At 44.3% G+C, this 21,102-nt stretch overlaps 1 protein-coding gene across 2 annotated transcripts in view; it reads left to right on the top strand.

Annotated features, from left to right (window-relative positions):
- Nucleotides 1–21,102, top strand: part of LOC109051600 (cyclin-dependent kinase 19) — a 49,628-nt gene that overhangs the window by 24,662 nt on the left and 3,864 nt on the right. For both annotated transcript variants that reach the window (XM_042746803.1, XM_042746802.1), the window contains exons 8-12: nt 2,312–2,381; nt 2,652–2,724; nt 6,032–6,129; nt 6,751–6,829; nt 9,743–9,958. In XM_042746803.1, the coding sequence (XP_042602737.1) occupies nt 2,312–2,381; nt 2,652–2,724; nt 6,032–6,129; nt 6,751–6,829; nt 9,743–9,958 (536 nt within the window). The remainder of the gene's footprint in view (nt 1–2,311; nt 2,382–2,651; nt 2,725–6,031; nt 6,130–6,750; nt 6,830–9,742; nt 9,959–21,102) is intronic.

The following is a 21,102-nucleotide window of genomic DNA, read 5'->3' as shown; positions in this document are numbered from 1 at the left end:
AGTTGTTGTTTTGTGGGTTTATCTGAAATAGATTATACCAAAAATAATAGACCAGAATGAAAAAAATAAATAAAAATGATGCAGCAGTTGTACAGAGCACACTGGAAAATAGCAGATAATATATAGTACAGACCAAAAGTTTGGAAACATTACTATTTTTAATGTTTTTGAAAGAAGTTTCTTCTGCTCATCAAGCCTGCATTAAATGATGCAGCATTTGTTTATTTGATCAACAGTAATATTGTGAAATATTATTACAACTTAAAATAATAGTTTTCTATTTGAATATACTTCAAAAAAAAAAGAATATACTTTAAAAAATATATATATATATTAATGTGATTTTTAGGTGTATTTACTGCATCATTACTCCAGCCTTCAGTGTCACATGTAACATCCAGTCTATCACATGATCATTTAGAAATTCTGATTTATTATGAGTGTTGGAAACAGTTCTGCTGTCTAATATATTTGATGAATAAAAGGTTAAAAGAACTGCATTTTATTCAAAATAAAAATAAATTCTAATTTAAAAAAAAATTCTAATAATATATATTCTTTACTATCACTTTTTATCAATTTACCACATCCTTGCTGAATAAAAGTATTGATTTTATTTTAAAAAAAAAGAAAGGAAAAAAATTACTGACCCCAAATTACTGTCCAGTAGTGTATATTGTTATTACAAAATATTTATATTTTAAAAACATAGCTTCTTTTTTTTTTTTTTTTTTTTTTTTTACTTTTTATTCATCAAAGTATCCTTTAAAAAAGTATCACATGTTCTGAAAAAATATTAAGCAGCAGAACTGTTTCCAACTTTGATAATGAATCATCATATTAGAATGATTTCTAAAGGATCATGTGATAATGATCCAAAAATTCAGCTTTGCATCACAGAAATAAATGATAAATTAAAGTATAATAAATTTAAAAACAATTATTTTAAATTGTAATAATATATCACAATATTACATTTTTTTCTGTATTTTTGATCAAATAAATGCAGGCTTGATGAGCAGAAGAAACTTCTTTCAAAAACATTAAAAATAGTAATGTTTCCAAACTTTTGGTCTGTACTGTAGATGAGTGCTGATATTTCATTGACAACAAAGCAACATATTCAGCTGTACTTCTGGATTGTCATAGCAGGTGTTGTGAGTGAAGCGCACGATGAAGAAGAATTAACAATAACAAGTCTTAAATATATAAAGCCACAAGAAAACTACAGGATCCTCGCTAACCACAAAGTATAGCTGAAAACGGACAAATGCTAAAGGAAAGCTGAGGGTTCATAAGCAGGAGCCAAACACAGGGAACTAATGAGATAATCAGACAACAGGTGAACTGAATGAGTAATTAAACAGACTAAGGGAAAACTAGGTCAAACAGGGCCAAGACAAACACATAATGCCACAGATAACGGAGTGCAAGTTGCATGGATATTTAAGAACAGATTTATTAAACAGGGTAAATTAGAGTGAGACTGCGGTGATGGATTTCCATAATGCAAAATACCAATCTACCAGCGCAAATTAGCGATGAGCTGATGATAACCAGGCATGTGTAATCTACTACAAACACAGGTGTAGTATGCTTTTTAGGGTGTTAAATACTGGCGCAAATACCAGTAACCTTGCTACCAAACCTCAGTAAATCACCTTGCATGATTTATTTAAATGCTCTCTTCCCTTAAACTTTGCATTTGAAAGTGAAACTTCAACAAATGCATATGCAATAAGATTTGCCACAAAAATAACTGTGCCACGACTTTTCATCACCAATTTTCATTGCGTGAAAACAGTTTTTTAACACTGGAAGAGTGTTTGCACCTAATTTGATGCAGTGTGCTTCTGAAAAACTCACTGAATTTACATTTTCTGCTGCTGAGGTTATGATACAGGTAGAGTCTTGAGTAATTACGGATGTTATTTTACAGTACATGCTCTTAGGTGTACTTAAAGCGTACTTACCTTCACAAGTACTGGGTAATATAAGGTATCTGCATGAGTTAAGGTTAGGTATGGGGGTAGGATGAGGTTTAGTACCTAGTTATTAAGCCCTTTATTGTAATTACTATAATAAGAGCATGTACACACAGGACTGTTCAGTAAAGGCAGATGCTTTAATTGTAAGTACAGTGTATCAAATGCACACAATAGTACCAAAATATTGTATCAGATGCATAATTTTCAAAAGTACATAGTAGTTAGAGACACATAACAAGTGAGTCCATGTGTTATCATTAGTCCTTATTTAGACTCATAGCCTTGTTGAATCTCATTATATTATGTTTATGTGTAATTCCTAGATAAAGACTGGGAAGATATCCGGAAAATGCCAGAATATCCAACTCTACAGAAAGATTTCAGAAGAACCACGTGAGTGCGGTGCTCTGTTCCAGAGTAACAACAAATTTATTCTCAACAGCAAAGACAAAATAATTGTTAATATCATGTCATGATTTATATTCATATATGTGAGTGTTTAACTGATGTCAATCTTTCAATCGGCAGTGCATCGGTTCAGTTCTGTATTGTTTGAACACAGCTAACCTAGTATATGTATTATATTTGGTGTACAGACTAGCTATACCTAGAGTTTTACCACTGAGAGTGTATATATAGTCATTCTTTGAATGTGTTTTGCAGATATGCCAACAGCAGTCTTATCAAATACATGGAGAAACATAAAGTCAAACCAGACAGCAAAGTGTTTCTACTGGTGAGTCTATTGTACACTTGTTTCAACTTTAACTTAAATAGGGACACAGTACTGTGAAGACGTCTTAGACACATTATATGTTTCACAGAATGTTAGTTTTAAGGTGGTTACTTATGTAAATCATTTGCTTTAGTGTTGCAGTACGACATTTAAATGCAAATATTGCAATTATTGCAATAATCCAGTACAATGTGTAAATGAAGGAGTCCTACAACAGCTATTGGCATGGTCCACACAGAGATCTGATCCCAACATCACTGAGTCATTCTTGGATTTTGTGCTTTTGCCTTTATACACCTCTACAATGCATTTGAAATAAAACAGTCAATATGTGATTGAAGTGCAAACTTTAAGCTTTAATTCACAAAAAGATAACATAAAAAGCTTAGGAATTACAACCATTTTTATACACAGTCCCCATATTTTCAGCGGCTCAGATGTAATTGGACAAATTAATGTATTCATAGATAAAATATTCAGTTTTAATATTTTGTTGAGAATCCTTTGCAAGCCTTAAGTCTGGACCTCATGGACATCACCAGAGACCGGGTTTCCTCCTTTGTGATGCTTTGCCAGGCCTTTACTGCAGCTGACATCAGTTGTTGTTTGTTTGCGGGTCTTTCTGCCTTTAGGTTTGTCTTCAGCGAGTCAAATGCTGCTCAGTCGGGTTGAGATCAAGAGATATAGACTCAGCCATTGAAGAACATTCCACTTTTTTACCTTCAAAAACTCCTGGGTTGCTTTTGCTGTATGTTCTGGGTCATTGTCCATTTGTACTGTGAAGCACCGTCCAGTCAACTTTGGTGCATTTGGCTGAATCTGGGCAGAGAGTATATCCCTGTACACTTCAGAATTCATCCGGCTGCGTCTGTCCTCTGTCACATGATCACTAAACACCAGTTACCCAGTGCCACTGGAAGCCATGCATGCTCATGCCATCACACTGCTTCACCTGGTTTCACAGATGATGTTTTTGTATGCTTTGGATCATGAGCTGTTCCAAGCCTTCTCCATATTTTTTCTTCCTGTCATTCTGGTCGAGGTTGATCTTAATTTCAGCCGTCCACAAAGAATGCTTTTCCAGAAGTGGTCTGGCTTTTTTAAGGCTGGGACACACCAAGCCGACGGTCGGGCGTGGGCGGTGTGGTTGTGTTTGTGTTGTTCTTTTTTTTTTATCGTCGGAAGTTTTTTGTGTTTTTAAATGTTTTGAGTGTCGTGGTTGGTGGCTCTGATTGGATGTTCCGTTAAAAGCGAACAAGTCCATGCTCGAGAATTAATGCGAAAGTGATGAAAACTAGTAAGTAAATGCAGACAGAAGGCTGTTCTAATGTTACATGATCTTTCCCAAGCATTCCAATATGCGAATATTTTCATAACATGAGCTGCTTAAAATAATATAAATGAAATGTTATCAACATTACTGATATTCAAAATGGTAAGCAAGCACTGCTTTTTAACGTTTTGTATATCTGCGTTGTATATCTCCTTTTAATGGATGAATATTTACTATTGATAGTTGCTGATATAGACAGCTTACTCCTCTCACGCAGACACAGAATGCACCTGTTGGTTTGCAGTCGGGTGTAGCCTGTGTGGTGTGTTCAAGTGCAGCTTTTTGGTCCGACACTGCGAGGCGACAACACCATCGGCTTTCGTCGCTGCTAGTTCTTTGAAGTCGGCTTGGTGTGTCCCGGCCTTTAGATGTTTTTTTTTTGGCAAAGTCAAATCTGGCCTTGTTTGCACCTTGTGCTGAACCCTCTGTATTTGCTCTAGTGAAGTCTTCTGTTCATTGTAGACTTTGACAGGGACACACCTCCTGGAGAGTGTTCTTCTCTTGGCTGGATGTTGTGAAAGGGTTTTTCTTTACCATGGAGAGGACTCTCCGATCATCCACCACTGTTGTCCTCTAAGGATGTCCAGGCCTTTTTATGTTGCTGAGCTCATCAGTGCATTCCCTTTTTTCTCAGAAAGTATCAAACTGTAGATTTCGCAACTCCTAATGTTCCTGCTATCTCTCTGGTGGATTTGTTTGGTTTTTGAAGCCTAACAGTCTGTTTCACCAGCATAGAGAGCTCCTTTGACCGCATGATGTGGTTCACAGCAACAGCTTCCAAAAGCAAATGACACACTTAGAATCAACTCCAGACCTTTTACTGGCTTAATTGATGTAGATCTGTAATTCCTTAACCTTTCCTCCAATGGTGATGAGAATACCCCCAAATTAAAGGTCAGATGGCCCTATTTTAATGATCTTAGTGCATGGTGCAGGTGCACTTAGGGCGTTTCCGAATCCACTTTAGCTAGTATAATGATGGGAAAAAAGGTCGGCACTCCCGGTGCGTGGTCTAAAAGGGTTGTCCCTATTCTCTTAATGAGTAATGGGTGTGTTTTTGGGAATAATGTGCAATAAACCAATCAGAGTCCCATTTCCCATTCCCTTTAAGAGCGAGTTGCTCTCGTGCCATGGCGGATTTGCTATTTAAGCGGCGAAATTTTAAAGTGCACAGACTGAACACGTCTCCAGAGAGCAAACGGATATTCTTTTACACTGTAATCTTTTAATTTTTTAATATTTGGCATGTTTGTGTGCTGCCCTGTGTATAAAAAGCAAAGTGAGGCGCATTTTCTACTAACACGTTCTTTAAATAACAAAAAATATTGCGCCATTGACTTCAGACTTTAGACCAGGTTTGAGTTGATCTATGGTACAGTCTATTTTCAGTTCCTCAAAATAGCAACGTGCCAACAATGCGCCTAATCACACCTCTATTTTTAGACCAGCACGCACATGTGCACACAAATGGCCGCAAATGCATTTGCTATATAACAACACAGCGCAGGACGGGAAAATGAGAACTGTGTCGGGCTGAAAATAGCAAAAACACTTGCGCCGGGTGTATGATAGGGCCCAGAGTGTGCACTTTAAGCCCATATTCTATGCATATTACATAACTGTAACTTATGTTTTAGTCAGCAGCTAAAATAATAAAAATTGTGCCTGTGTCCAAATATATATGGACATGACCTTATAAGCATTTTGTTGTCCTGCTCTGTATTAGAGTGTTTCTTACATGAAAACTTTGGAGGTTTTGTAAAATAATTAGTTAATGTTCTATCTGTCTATCCTATAATATGTATCTATCTATTTGTTCAGTATTGGTTAGTTAGTCTAATAAATTGCCACATTTATTGTCCATACATCCAATTTGACCAAAAACATGCCCGATCATAGCTTCAATACCAACTAGTCAACTAATGATCTAATCTAGTTCAACCTTCCCATAGTAATTAATATAATCTAATCTAGCTCCAGAAATTGCTGACTATGGACCCCACCAAAAGAATCACTTCTGAGCAGGCACTGCAGGACCCATATTTCCTGGAGGATCCCTTACCTACATCTGAGTAAGACTCATTCCACATGCACACACATTAAGACACATGCTAAGTAATCTCAGAGTAGAAAACTCAATGACCAAAAGTATGTGGACACCCAAACACCACACACATATGTGCTTGTGCAACATGTACTTTCAAAACAATTATCATTAATAGGGAGTTAATCTTCTCTAAAGTCTTCCCAACTGTAGAAACAAGGCTTTGGGAAGTTCATTCTGTGTTCATCTAGTAGGGTTCATGTCTGAGCTTTGGTTTGGACTCAATGGATAATTTTTTTTTTTTTTTAAGTTTTTTATGGAACTCACTTTTGTTCACTTTCATGGTTCAAAGAGAAAAAGTACTTAATTCTCTAGAGTGTCGTTCTGTGCCATTGCAATACCATTTGCTTTCACTGGAACTTAGCCAAAAGCTTAAATTAGAAGCGGGTGTCTGCTTTCTTTTCACTATGTAGTGTAGCATACCACAAATATTTCCTGTTTTTCTCTTTCAAACAGCTTTTATAGCAGCTTAAACGAGAACCATAGTTGTTCACCTGCAAATCATTTACCAAATTTGCATAATAAACAGTTGCAGTTCCTATAAAAACTGCTTTAAATGTTTACTGTGTGTGCATGTGTGTGTTTTTAGTGTATTTGCAGGATGTCAGATCCCCTACCCCAAACGAGAGTTTCTAAGTGAGGATGAACCAGAGGAGAAAACAGAGAAGGTAACAATGGCTTATTTAAAAACTCAATTTTTTCTCACACTTTATCCGGTTCTGATTTGATTTTTAGATGTGATCTTTAGCACTGACTTTCCAGACTGTAATTTTGCAAAGATAAAATCAGATCCTTTGGTTTGGATATGTTGTCGGTACCCTATCTACATTGGTTGCAACGACAAGAAACATATAAGAAGTAGACTATTAATGTTTATATCTCTAATTCGATCTGTCATATAACATCGAATTGTGATAAAACTTGGTTGTATTTGCATGTGCTGTGCAAAAACGATTCACTCATTCACCATTCAATACAAAGTGAACGTCACATGAACATAAATGTTATTTAGATCTTCTGGACTCTTAAAATTCTTCAGTTACTGGCCAAACTAATGAGCAAGCTAACTCTTTGGATCTATATCTCTAGGGCTTCTGAGCTATTAATACTGACTTATTATTATTAATAATCATTTGTCTGATCATATACCTGTTATGTTTAATGTTTTCTATCCATGTAAACCCTCCACTCTTCAGCCTGTTTTGTTCTGTTCCCATGTTATTATTTCATCTAATCAAACTTGCATGCTTGGCAGGAATGCAGGAACGCCGAATGAAAATTAAACAAGAAATAGTTACAAGTGGGAGAATTTGATGGAGAGCTGTGCAGGCTTTGATATCATTTTGCACTTTTAATGCACCTAGATTTCTGTTTTCAACCATAAATAGATTATTTACTTCAGCTGGAGGGCTGCGTTTAAGTCCATCCTCATATACAGACAACATGTTCCTGAAATAATTTTTGGAAAAATTAATGGGATTAGATTTAATTACTTTTTGTTTTTGTGATGTGATTCCATATTCCATTGGACTAGAATTCAAGAGACATGGGAAGGATTTTTTCTCTCTCTTAAGGACAGATTACTGTTCTCAGTACTTATTACTTGTGGGGTCCCTCAAGGATCTGTTATAGGACCCATGGTATTTTCTTTGTACCTGCTTCCCTTGGCCTTAGATTTTTTTTTATTTAAATATGGTGTAGATAATGTGTGGGCTGTATTTGCTTTTCAGAATACCAACCACTGAACTTGTTTGATTTTGTTTTGTGGCCTGTCTGAACAGTCTTAGGCGGTTAGTTAATATAGTGATTATTGTAAATATGAGCAGTTTTGAAGCTAACTTTAGCAAAGTTGTTGGTCTGAAAACTTCATAGGACATTGTGACCTTGAGCACTTTGGGCGATTGTCCCTGTAAAATGTGTTCTGCGAACTACTTTGGATAAAAGCATCTGTTAAAATGGCTGCTTTCTTATAGTCTCTACTGCTAATTTGTAATGTTACTCATTCCAGTGGAACTAAGAGGGAAGCTGAGTGTAGGTGCAGAAAAGAGAGAGCAGCAGAGCAAGAGCTCAGATAGCACTGTTGTTAAGCTTTGCACTCGGTCACTGAAGGATGAAATGTATCCAAGCAAAAGGCAAACAAATGCAAACAAACAAACACACACACAGCATAAAATAACCATCTCACGTCTGCAATGCTGGAGTGAGCCAATATTTACTTGTACATTTAGTGGCTTTGACCACACCATGTAATGTTCATGCAACTGCTGCTTTTCTTGGTAGCACAATTTCAGGATGGCTGTGAGTGTATTTAAGGAAATTAACCTTGCAAACATATCCGAACCACGCATTCATTATTACAGAGACCTACAGACACGGATTGGGTTCCTACCACACAAAGGCCCTGATTTACAAAAGGTGTGCTTGTACAAAAAATATGCACACTTGACAGCACACACAAAAAAGCTGCATCTAATAACACTAGTCTTCTTAAGATTGCATCTTTTATTCTGTTGTGGCATTTTCAGTGGGTTTCCCTTGATGAATTTGGGAATTTGGAACATTTCCTCATTCATACACAAAACACAAGACACTGTCATTGCATACCCAGTGCATTTTTATGTGCATTAAATTATTTATTATGGGCAATTGTTTTGTTCAAAATTATATTTAAGTGAACATCATAACTAAGCTTTGACAGTCTCAAACTGTTGCTGCCCAGCATGTCAACAAACATCTTAGGTGACATCCAAATTGTCCAAACAGAATAACTTAGCAAATGCCAATAATTAGAAAAAAATGCCAAAATTGGTCAACATTTGAGACATAGAATAAAACTTAAGGTGTTCGATACAAGCAAAAATTTAAATTGTAATTCTCTTCACTATTTTTTAACCTAAAAAAATGTAGATTGTAAACATTTACAATGTATGTTGCAATTAAACAGATTTATAAAAATGAACATCTTTTATTTCTACCAATTTAATTTAATATCTATGTTTTAATCTAAATAAAGTTAGCCATCTATCTTACTTGTTGACACAAGCATGCATGTTTTCTTTTTAATGACCTCTCTTTTATACATTCCTGTTTTCACGTTTTTATAGCCATTCCTGGTACACAAGACCTTTTTGCCATCTCTCTATATATACTTAATTAATCCTGATGTTATTTAATATATCAATCAATTACCAATCCCTTCTCTCTCCATATATGCTGGCATAAGACAAGTGTGGAAAATAAAACTTGACAGCTAAAGGGAAAGGGCTAAATGGAAGGGTAGGGTTCAGTTCAGTTTGGTTCAGTTTTGAACCAAACCATAATACAAATGATATTTGTAAAAAAAAAAAAAAAAAAATATATATATTCACCAGTATATTGCACACTGAAAGAAAACTGTTATCTATGTGCACTCTGTTCAATGTGGTCTTACAAAAGTTTTAGTGTTTGTTATTGCGAAATAATAAAATCCTGAAATTAATTATGAACATTAAAATGGTTGTCCCACTCTCAATGCCAAATAATCAAAGGTAGCATTCAAAGCGCAGTGATATGTTGTGTTGTATGTATGTGGTCATCTTTAGAACCAGACGCAGCAGCACCAGCAGACGGCTGCACAGACGCAGACACAGACGCAGACACAGCAGGCTCCAACCCAACAGAGCTCAGCGCAGACGAACGGCACATCAGGCACTGCAGGGGCCAACACGGGCCCCTCCATACAGCATGGACAGGAACAGGGGCCACCAAACAAAAAACCTCGCACCTCAGGAACCGGTGTTCTTCAAACAGACTACCAGGTAAAAGAAGTGCCTCAAGGGGGCGCTGGCGGCAGAGCTCTGAATTCTACATTCATCTGCATTTCAGATTCAAAAATTGTGTACGTTAGACAATCATAGTAGTGGTTAAACGGATCATAGTTGATCTGGATCCATACGTACCAAGCCCCACGGTTCGGCACACATGTGATCCGCGGATTAATTGCAAAATTTAACCATAATAGAGTACAAGTTAATCATTTGTTCATATTTACACAAGCAAGCAAATTTGAACCAATTCCAGACAGAAAAGGCGAAAGGGAACTCAGTTCGTTACTCGCGCACTGTTCTCTACGCACACAGACACACACATGAAGCACTCGAACACCGAACTGAATCCTCTTCTGAATCCTCTGATACACATACACATAAAATTATGACAAAAAACATTCCGGTAAACGCAGTCAGTTATGTCTCAAGTGAATGAAAACAGCTGAGAAAGAAATGGGATGTGATGTGTATCATTATATCGGATCTGTGCTTCAGGTCTTAAAGGGACAGCGGCCTATAAATACTGATGCTGTCATTAATGATCATCAAACAACAAAACAGCTGTGATAAAAATCTATATTTAATTTATACAGTGAACACTCTGCTGTGTTATTTTCCCAAATTATTACATTTCTGTATTTGAATACTACCAACCTTATTTTATTTGTATCATATTCTGTGGTATTTATCTATGCTTGTAATTTGTGTATTTGTTGTTCTCTTGTCTCTTTAATCAGGTTTAAACTTTCTTAGTTAATCTAGTAGTATTTGCTGTGGTATAAAAGAAGTACTTCGCTTTAAGTAATAAATGGAAAGCAAGTTAAATTGAAATATTTTTCTTTTCTTGCTGATCCGATCCGTGGGTCGTGAGATTTGTGATCCATTGAACCACTAAAGAATAGCATCTCATGATCCTCCAGAAAACAGTTGAGATCAGTTGTGCTGCGCAGTATTTTTTGTGGAAACTGAGAAACTTTCTTTTTTTCAGGATTCTTTGATAAATAGAAGAACAGCATTAATTTTAAATAAATTTTTTTTCTAAAAGTATAAATGTCTTTTGAATTAATGCGTCCTTGCTGAATAAAAGTATTAATTTCTTTCAAAAAAGAATCTTATACTTTGATCAGTAGTGTACATCCTGTCTCTGAGTTTTCACAAAACAGCCAAAACAGTTTTCACATACACCTTTCATTATTGTCCGATGTGTTTAACTTGACCTCAGGATGAGTTTCGTTCATGTCCACACTCGATAGAGTGATAGTGCTTCATTCAAATCATTAGGTCTTTAAGCAAACACTTAATCTAACACTTAGAGATTTGTTTAATATCCAAATGTTAATAAACCTTAGTCAGGGTAGAGCCATATTTAATTTTTGGCAGGAATAAAAACAAGACTGAAGAATTACAATGTGTTCAATGGACTGTAACAACATACCGATAGTTCAGGTAATGAAATGCCTTTCTGAGACAAATTTCATAAAATAGTTTTAAAAACTGTGAGTTGAGCAAATTACTCGATCTAGGGATTTTATACAGTGTGTTCCATTGCAAAGACTTTAAGTTTTTCCCCTCACAGTCCCGTTTTCATCCTTGTTCAATTTAATATGCCGTCTATGCCGGGACTCTTAAAGGGACATCTGATAAAGTAAGGTGAATGTGCAATTAAAGCCAATACTGTATTTATAAAACGATATATGATACTTATTAGTACACTTTAGTTTGGGGACCAATTCTCTCTATTAACTTGTTGCTTATTAGCATGCAAATTACACCTCCGTGAGGTTGGCCCCCCACCCAACGCAAAACGTCAGCAAAATAGTCTCAATCGTTTGTGCTCCGTTTGTGCTGTAAAATTTTTTCTTTGTGCCGCTTTGGTATTTTAGATATTAAAATAATATTTATAGGTCATTCTGGGGTCACTCAGCCCCCCACATGCTCCAAATTCACCCAAAATAATCTTCTTTGTTTATGTTTCATTTGTGCCGTCAAAATGTTCGTTTGTGATGCTTCGTTTTTTTTAGATATTTTAAGTGATCATTCTGAGGTCACGCTCCAAATTTACCCCAAATAATCTTGTTTGTTTGACAATAAAATCGCTATATAGGCGCATTTCAAGTGTTTATGAGGAGTGTGGGAGTATTATCTCGCTAACTGTATGAAATGGAGGCGCCCGCATAAACCCTCGCATTTTTTTTATTTATTTTTTTTTCCTGCGGAAATATTTTTTTTGGATGTGCTCGGCTCACAGACAAGAAATAAATATATATAAATCATAAATGGAATAGGCTTTAAATGGCTATATATTAAAGGATGGTTTAGGTTCTTATATTAATCAATTTAATATAACCATGGGACTAGTTGACTAGGAAAAAAAATCTTTTAAAAATCACAGTAGCAAAAACGAAAATATTACCAGCACAAACGATTGAACCTGTTTTGGGTGAATTTGGAGTATGTGGGGGGCTGAGTGACGTCGTCATCCATAATTCAATGTCTAATATTTTAAAAACCGAAGCAGCACAAACGAAAATATTACCGGCACAAACCAGCACAAACAAACGAGTCTATTTGGGGTGAATTTGGAGTATGTGGGGGGCTGAGTGACCTCAGAATGACCTATAAATATTATTTTAATATCTAAAATACCAAAGCGGCACAAATGAAAATTTTTAAAGCACAAACGAAGCACAAACGATTGAGACTATTTTTATTTTATTTTTTGCGTTTGGTGGGGGGCCAACTTCACAGAGGTGCATATTACTGCCATATTGGCTGTTTATTAGTACTTATAAAGCACATGTTAATGCCTTATTCTGCATGAACACATTTTAGGTTCCTTAATCCACCCCATACCTAACCTTAACCACTACCTTACTGTTAATAAGCAGCACATTAGTGTCACGACACGCACACAGACAGGTAGATCCAAGTGCAGTGTTTTATTGAGGCAATCCAAAATCAGAAAACATCCAGGCAAAGGTCAACATCCAGGTAATCCGTCCAACACAAGAAACATAAACAACATCCAGAAACACGAGAAACCAGGGAACCAGGAAAACACAGGGTGACATTCAACAAGGACTCCGTGAGAATGACAGAACAACCGGGGTATTTATACACAGGGAAATGACAATGCTAACGGGGAATTGGCTGAGTGCAATGATTGATAATCACGGACAGCTGAGTGCAATGAGCAGGAGATGAAACAGACAAGACTATGGGAAATGCAGTTCTAAAGTGGGGTGACGATAAGGGGAAGTGAGACCTCTAGTGGCCACCCAGGGAGACACAGAACAGACACCGTGACACTACCCCCCCTCTAAGGAGCAGCTTCCAGATGCTCCTCAGAACAAAATAACCAAAAAACAAAGAGACCAGGAGGGAGGTGGACTGGTGGAGGCAGAACAGGGGGAGGGATGGTGGGCCAGGCCCGTGTAGGGGAACTGGGACCGGCAGCGATGGCTCCCCTGGTAGCCCAGGTGTCTCGGTCAGATCAGGGGACCATGGTGGGCCCGAAAGTTCAGGGGACCACGAGGGACCAGGCAGTTCAGGTGGCAACGGTGGACCCGAAAGTTCAGGGGACCACGAGGGACCAGGCAGTTCAGGTGGCCACGGTGGATCAGTCCATTCTCGTTGTGCAGACGGCCAGGGAGGAATTCGCCATTTGAGTGGCCCGAACGGAACCTGCCAATCGGGGGAGCCAGTAAGGAGCAGGCTGTGGCGATGGCCCGGTCACGGCATTGGGAACGGCATCAGGAACGACCTCAGACAAGGGCACCGCCTCGGGAACGGCCTTGGACACGGGTATCGCCTCCGGAGCCATCTTGGGCCCCGCATCGGCCTCCGGAAACGGAGCATCGGCCACCGCCTCTGGAATGGCCTCAGGAACGGCATTGGACCAGGACACCGCCTCGGGAACGGTCTCAGGAACGGCATCGGACCAGGACAAACCGCCTCGGGAACGGCCTCAGGAACGGCCTCAGGAACGGCCCTCAGGAACGGCCTCAGGAACGGCCTCAGGAACGGCCTCAGGAACGGCATTGGACAAGGACACCGCCTCGGGAACGGACCTCTGCATCGGGCACCACCTCAGGAACGACCTCGGCTGCGCATCGGCCACCACCTCGGGAACGACCTCGGCCTGCGCATCGGGCACCGCCTCGGTCTCTGGAAGCAAACTCGGGCACCACCCTCGGTCTCTGGAACAACATCGGGCACCGCCTCGACCTGCGGAACGGCCTCGGGCACCGCCTCAGGAACGACCTCGGCCTGTGCATCGGGCACCGCCTCGGGAACGACCTCTGCATCGGGCACCACCTCAGGAACGACCTCGGCCTGCGCATCGGCACCACCGCCTCGGGAACGACCTCGGCCTGCGCATCGGGCACCGCCTCGGTCTCTGGAAGCAACTCGGGCACCACCTCGGTCTCTGGAACAACATCGGGCACCGCCTCAACCTGCGGAACGGCCTCGGGCACCGCCTCAGGAACGACCTCGGCCTGCGCATCGGGCACCGCCTCGGGCACCGCCTCGACCTCCGGAACAGCCTCGGTCTCGGGCATTACATCGGGAACCGTCTCTGGCACCGTCCTCTGGCACCGCATCGGGCACCGCCTCGGCATCGGGCATTGCATCGGGGACCGCCTCGGCATCGGGGACCGCCTCGGGCACCGCCTCGGCATCGGGCACCGCCTCGGCCTCGTGCACCGCCTCGGCCTCGTGCATCGCATCGGGAACCGCCTCTGCCTCGGCCACCGCCTCGGCCATCGCATCGGGAACCGCCTCTGCATCGGACATTGCCTCAGGAACCACCTCGGCCACCGCATCAGGCACCGCCTCGGCATCGGGCACCGCCTCGGCAACGGGCACCGCCTCGGCAACGGGCACCGCCTCGGCATCGGACATTGCATCGAGAACCACCTCGGCCACCGCATCAGGCACCGCCTCGGGCACCGCCTCGGCATCGGGCACTGCCTCGGCAACGGGCACCGCCTCGGCATCGGACATTGCATCGGGAACCGCCTCGGCCACCGCATCAGGCACCGCCTCGGGCACCGTCTCGGCATCGGACACAGCCTCGGGCACCGCCTCGGCATCGGGCACAGCCTCGGGCACCGCCTCGGCATCGGGCACAACCTCGGGCACCGCCTCGGCATCGGGCACAACCTCGGGCACCGCCTCGGCATCCAGAACCACCTCGAGCACCGCCTCGGGAACCTCGGGCACGTCCACCTGGACGACAGCGGCCCGCTCGGGAACGTCCTCCTGGACGGCAGCGGCCCCGCTCGGGAACGTCCTCCTGGACGGCAGCGGCCCGCTCGGGAACGTCCTCCTGGACGGCAGCGGCACGCTCGGGAACGTCCTCCTGGACGGCAGCAGCCCGCTCGGGAACCTCCTCCTGGACGGCAGCGGCCCGCTCGGGAACGTCCTCCGGGCTTTGAGGAACGGCTGACGCCTGTCTCCTCCTCCTGCGGCCTCTATGATGGCGTGCCGGTGGCTCCTTGACGGAAGACTCAGGCGTTGAGTCAACCATCTTGTCTGCCAACACAGGTGTAGATTCGACCATCCTGTGCAGTGGTGCTGGGCTGGCGGCCATCTTGTGCTGTGGTGCGGGGCTGGCGGCCATCTTGTGCTGTGGCGCTGGGCTGGCGGCCATCTTGTGCTGTGGTGCTGCACTGGTGGCCATCTTGGCCATTGGCGCTGGCTCAGCGGCCGTGATGTGAACACTCCCGGGAAAATTCTGGGATCTGGCACATCCTGGAAAAATAACTTAATACTGTTTCCGCGGCCATCTTGGGCTGTGACGCTGGGCTGGCGGCCATCTTGTGCTGTGGCGCTGGGCTGGCGGCCATCTTGTGCTGTGGCGCTGGGCTGGCGGCCATCTTGTGCTGCGGCGCTGGGCTGGCGGCCATCTTGTGCTGTGGCGCTGGGCTGGCGGCCATCTTGTGCTGTGGCGCTGGGCTGGCGGCCATCTTGTGCTGTGGCGCTGGATCAGCCGATGTATCCCACCGAGCACGATGGTGCAGGTAATTAGTAAAACCCCAAAAGTCCAGGATCTCCAGCCCCATCATCTCCCATTGAGGCAAAGGATCATCTAGGCAATTGTTAAATAAGTCTTTCAGTGCTGCATCATTATAACCTAGCCCGACCGCCATGGTCCAAAACAATTGCGCCAGGCCACCCACCTCACCCCCCCTTTGACGAAGGGTGGTTAAGTTCCGGAATCTCCCCCTCCGTTCCTCCATGGTGGCTGGGGAACAGATTCGAAGTCCCACACCGCTGGATCTAGGCATGACGGGAGTCCTTCTGTAACGACACGCACACAGACAGGTAGATCCAAGTGCAGTGTTTTATTGAGGCAATCCAAAATCAGAAAACATCCAGGCAAAGGTCAACATCCAGGTAATCCGTGTCCAACACAAGAAACATAAACAACATCCAGAAACACGAGAAACCAGGGAACCAGGAAAACACAGGGTGACATTCAACAACCGCCTTCGGGAACGGCCTCAGGAAACGGCCTCAGGAACCGGGCCTCAGGAACGGGCCTCAGGGAACGCCTCCGGAAAACGGCCTCAAGGAACGGCATTGGACAAGGACCCACCGCCTCGGGAAAGACCTCTGCAGCGGGCACCACCTCAGGAACGAACCCGGCCTGCGAATCGGCCACCCCACCCGGGAACGGACCTCTCGCCTGCGCATACGGGCCCCCCAACCGCCTCGTGTTCTGGGAAGCAACTCGGGCACCCACCTCTGTCTCGGAACAACATCGGGCACCGACTCGACCTGCGGCAACCGGCATCGGGCACCGCCCAGGACACGACCTCGGCCTGTGCATCGGGGCAACCGCTCTGGGAACGACCTTCTGCATGCGGGGGCACCACACTCAGGAACGGGGACCCGGCCTGCGCATCGGGCCACCGCCCGGGAAACGACCTCGGCTGCGGAATCGGGCACGCCCCTCGTCTCTGGAAGGAAAACTGCGGGCACACCTCGGTCTCTGGAACAACAATCGGGGCATCGGGCACCGCGTCCAACCTGCGGAAACGGCCTCGGGCACCGCCTCAGGAAACGGACCTCGGCCTGAGGCATCGGGCACGCGCCTCGGGGCACCGCCTCGACCCCGGGAACAGCCTCGGTCTCGGGGCAGTTACATCGGGAACACGTCTCTGGCCACCGTTCTCTGGCAACGCATCGGGGCACCGCCTCGGCATCGGGCATCTGGCTCGGGGGGGAACCGATCTCGGCATCGGGGACCGCCTCGGGCACACCGCCTCGGGCATCGGGCACCGCCTCGGCCTCGTGCCACCGCCTCGGGCCTCGTGCATCGCATTCGGGAACAGCCTCTGCCTCGGCCACCGCCTCGGGCCATCGCATCGGGAACCGCCTCTGCATCGGACATTGCCTCAGAAGGAACCACCTCGGGACCAACCGCATCAGGCACCGCCTCGGCATCGGGGCACCGCCTCGGGGCAAACGGGCAAACCGCGCCTCGGCAAACGGGCAACGCTCGGCATCGGACATTTGCTGCATCGGAGAAACCACCTCGGCCAACGCATCAGGCACCGCCCTCGGGCACCGGCTCGGCATCGGGCACTGCCTCGGCAACGGGCACCGCCTTCGGCATCGGACAAGCCATCGGGAAACCGCCTCGGGCCACCGCATCAGGCACCGCCTCGGGCACCGTCTCGGCATCGGGACACAGCCTCGGGCCACCGCCTCGGATCGGGCACAGCCCTCGGGGCACCGCCTCGGCATCGGGCACAACCTCGGGCACACGCCTCGGCATCGGGCACAACCCTCGGGCACCGCCTCGGCATCACAGCGAACAACCAGGGGGAAAGACGAATGGGCCCGGCTCGGGAAACCTCGGGACACGGTCCACCTGGACGGACCAGCGGCCTCGCTCGGGAACGGTCCTCCTGGACGGCAGCGGCCCGCTCGGGGAACGTCCTCGCAGAGGGACGGCAGCGGCCCCGCTCGGGAAACGGTCCTCCTGGACGGCAGCGGCCCGCTTCGGTTTTGAATTTTTCCACTCGTCGCTGGGGGGGGGAACGTACTCCTGGACTACGGCAGCGGCCCGCCTCGGGGAACGTCCTCCTGGACGGCAGCGGCCCGCTCCGGGAACGTCCTCCTAAGGGCTTTGAGGGAACGGCTGACGCCTGTCTCCTCCTCCTGCGGCCTCTATGATGGCGTGCCGGTGGCTCCTGACGGAAGACTCAGGCGTTGAGTCAACCATCTTGTCTGCCAACACAGGTTGTTTAGATTCGACCATCCTGTGCAAGTGGTGCTGGGCTGGCAGGCCATCTTGTGCTGTGGTGCGGGGGCTGGCGGCATTCCATCTTGTGGCTGTTGTTTGGCGCTGGGCTGGACGGCGGCCATCTTGTGCTGTGGTGCTGCAATGGTGGCCATTCTTGGACCATTGGCGATGGATCAGCCGGCCGTGATGTGAACACTCCCGGGGGGGAAACTCTGGGATCTGGCACATCCTGGAAAGAGAAAAAAAATCTGTAATACTGTTTCCGCGGCCATCTTGGGCTGTGAACGCATGTTGACGCTGGGCTGGGGGGCCATCTTGTGCTGTGGCGCTGGGCTGGCGGCCATCTTGTGCTGTGGCGCTGGGCTGGCGGGCCATCTTGTGCTGTGGGCGCTGGGCTGGCGGCCATCTTGTGCTGTGGCGTGCGCTGATTTGGATGGCGGCCATCTTGTCGCTGTGGCGCATGGGTGGCGGCCATCTTTGCTGCTGTCGCGCTGGATCAGCCGATGTATCCCACACGAGCAACGACTGGTGCAAGGTAATTAGTTAACCAAACCCAAAAGTCCAGGGGATCTCCAGCCCCCATCATCTCCATTGAGGCAAAGGATCATCTAGGGCAAATTGTTAAAATAATTCTTTCAGTGCTGCATCATTATAACCTAGCCCGACCGCCATGGTCCAAAACAATTGCGCCAGGCCACCCACCTCACTCCCCCTTTGACGACGGGGTGGTTTAAGTTCCGGAATCTCCCCCTCCGTTCCTCCATGGGCTGGTGGGGGGACAGATTCTGAAATCCCCACACCGCTGGATCTAGGCAATGACGGAGTCCTTCTGTCACGACACGCACACAGACAGGTAGATCCAAGTGCAGTGTTTTATTGAGGCAATCCCAAAATCAGGGGGGAAAACATCCAGGCAAAGGTCAACATCCAGGTAATCCGTAAGAACCCCAAACACACGAAACATATAACAACAACAGCCAGAAAACACGACACGGAGAAACCAGGGAACCCGGGGAAAACACAGGACCAGACATTCAACAAGGACTCCGTGACAATGACAGAAACAAACAGGAAAAGTGTGACATTCAACAAAAAGAGAATTTTCCGGGACAATGGACGAACAAGGGGTATTATACACAGTGCAACTGACATGAGGCTAACGGGGAAATGGCTGAAGTGCAATGATTGATAACCACGGACAGCTGCGAAGTGCAATGAGCAGTGATGACAACACAGACAAGGGACATATGGGGAAAATGCAGTTAGCTAAAGTGGGGTGGACGACTGATAAGGGAAGGGGAAGTGAGACCTCTAGTGGCCACCCAGGGAGACACAGAACAGACACCGTGACAATTAGCAGTTAATTGAGAGAAAACTGCGTCGCAGTGTGAGAGCAGTTGCGTCAGCTGTGACAGTGTGTGTCAGTTGTGTGTTAGTAGAGTGTTTTTGGTGTGTTTTTGGTGAATGATTAGAAACAAGAAACCCTCAGGGTTCCCACGGGTTTTAGAGTTTGTTAATATTTTGTGAAAAAAAAAAAACATCAAGGCCCTGGAAAGTTTTTGAAAATAAACATACATAGATACAGGCCCTTGAAAGTGCTTGAATTTATTTTGTGCAAGAAGTTTTCAGGAAAAAATTCCATATTATTCCCTCTGGTCCGTTAATGTGTTATTTCGCCAACACTTCGTGGCCTATGCTTAACTTGCTTAATTAACTTTAGTTATGCGCAATTACGTGTTACGGTAAGTGTTTCCTGCATGAGGTACTTTGGCATGACGTTCACGCTTGCACGAAACTACTACGATACCTCAACGTTTCACAGACATGCCGTGAAATTAATGCTGAATTGCTTTGCTTGTTAAGATGTTAACCCATGAGGCAAGAGAAACTTAAAAGCATATTCATATATCTTAAATCTTCTGGTAACATGAGCCTAAGCTCTTTTCAATAAAATCCATACAATATAGGGTTGCCAACCGTTCAGTATAATACAGAATTGTCCTGTATTTAAAGCATCAGAGAAGTGTTCTGTATGAAAGCTATACGAAAACGCAGTTTGTATCGTATTCGCAGGCATACGACGTATGACCATCTAGACCATACAAATAACAAATTAATCATTCTTTTTGTTGTTTTAATTGTTTGAATTGCGAAATTAGAGGTTGGCTTTAGGAAGTCGCTTTATCCTATGTCGGCTGGTTCCTGACTCCCACTTCACAGCTCAAGCTAACGCTTTTAAAATAGTAACCCTAACTTCTAGCATATTCCTAAACCTGGACCTCTCATTAATAATTGAAGAAACAAAAACTCAAGCAACAAAAACAGCCTACACACTCCAAGTTCTCTTTAATTGAAAAATATTCATTTTCATGAATTCATAGGCTATATGGTTGCAATTAGGCCTACATTTTAGTTCAAAATCTTAAATGTCATTGTTTTAAAAAAAAATGCTTTATTGATTGAAGTTTTTCAAATTTTATGCCATATATTGTGTAATTTCACAGTATATTCACCTCCTAAATCACTACACTTGTGCAGTCAGATTTCTATAGTGGTAAAATTGACTCAGGCCGATGCTTTGTGTATAACATACGTGACATTTTTTTGTATGACATTAAACTTTATTTTTAGAATAACTATATATAGGTTATGCAAAACAAATGTGATTATTTCTGAGAACCTTTTATACACCTTTTATACACATACTTAACTGTAGACATGGAAATGACATGGTCATGTGGTACAGAACAAATATTTTGAGCGTCCCTTATTTTCCTATAAAGAATCACAGCTGTCCCTTATTTTCATTTTCTGAAGTCGGCAACCCTAATGCAAAAGTTAATATCAGATCATTTTAGAATACAGCATAGGATGT

The sequence above is a fragment of the Cyprinus carpio genome, chromosome B20 (assembly GCF_018340385.1).
Source record: "Cyprinus carpio isolate SPL01 chromosome B20, ASM1834038v1, whole genome shotgun sequence".
Taxonomy (NCBI): domain Eukaryota; kingdom Metazoa; phylum Chordata; class Actinopteri; order Cypriniformes; family Cyprinidae; genus Cyprinus; species Cyprinus carpio.
The sequence above is the reverse complement of the archived record's forward strand: the minus strand, read 5'-3'. Positions and strand labels throughout refer to the sequence as shown.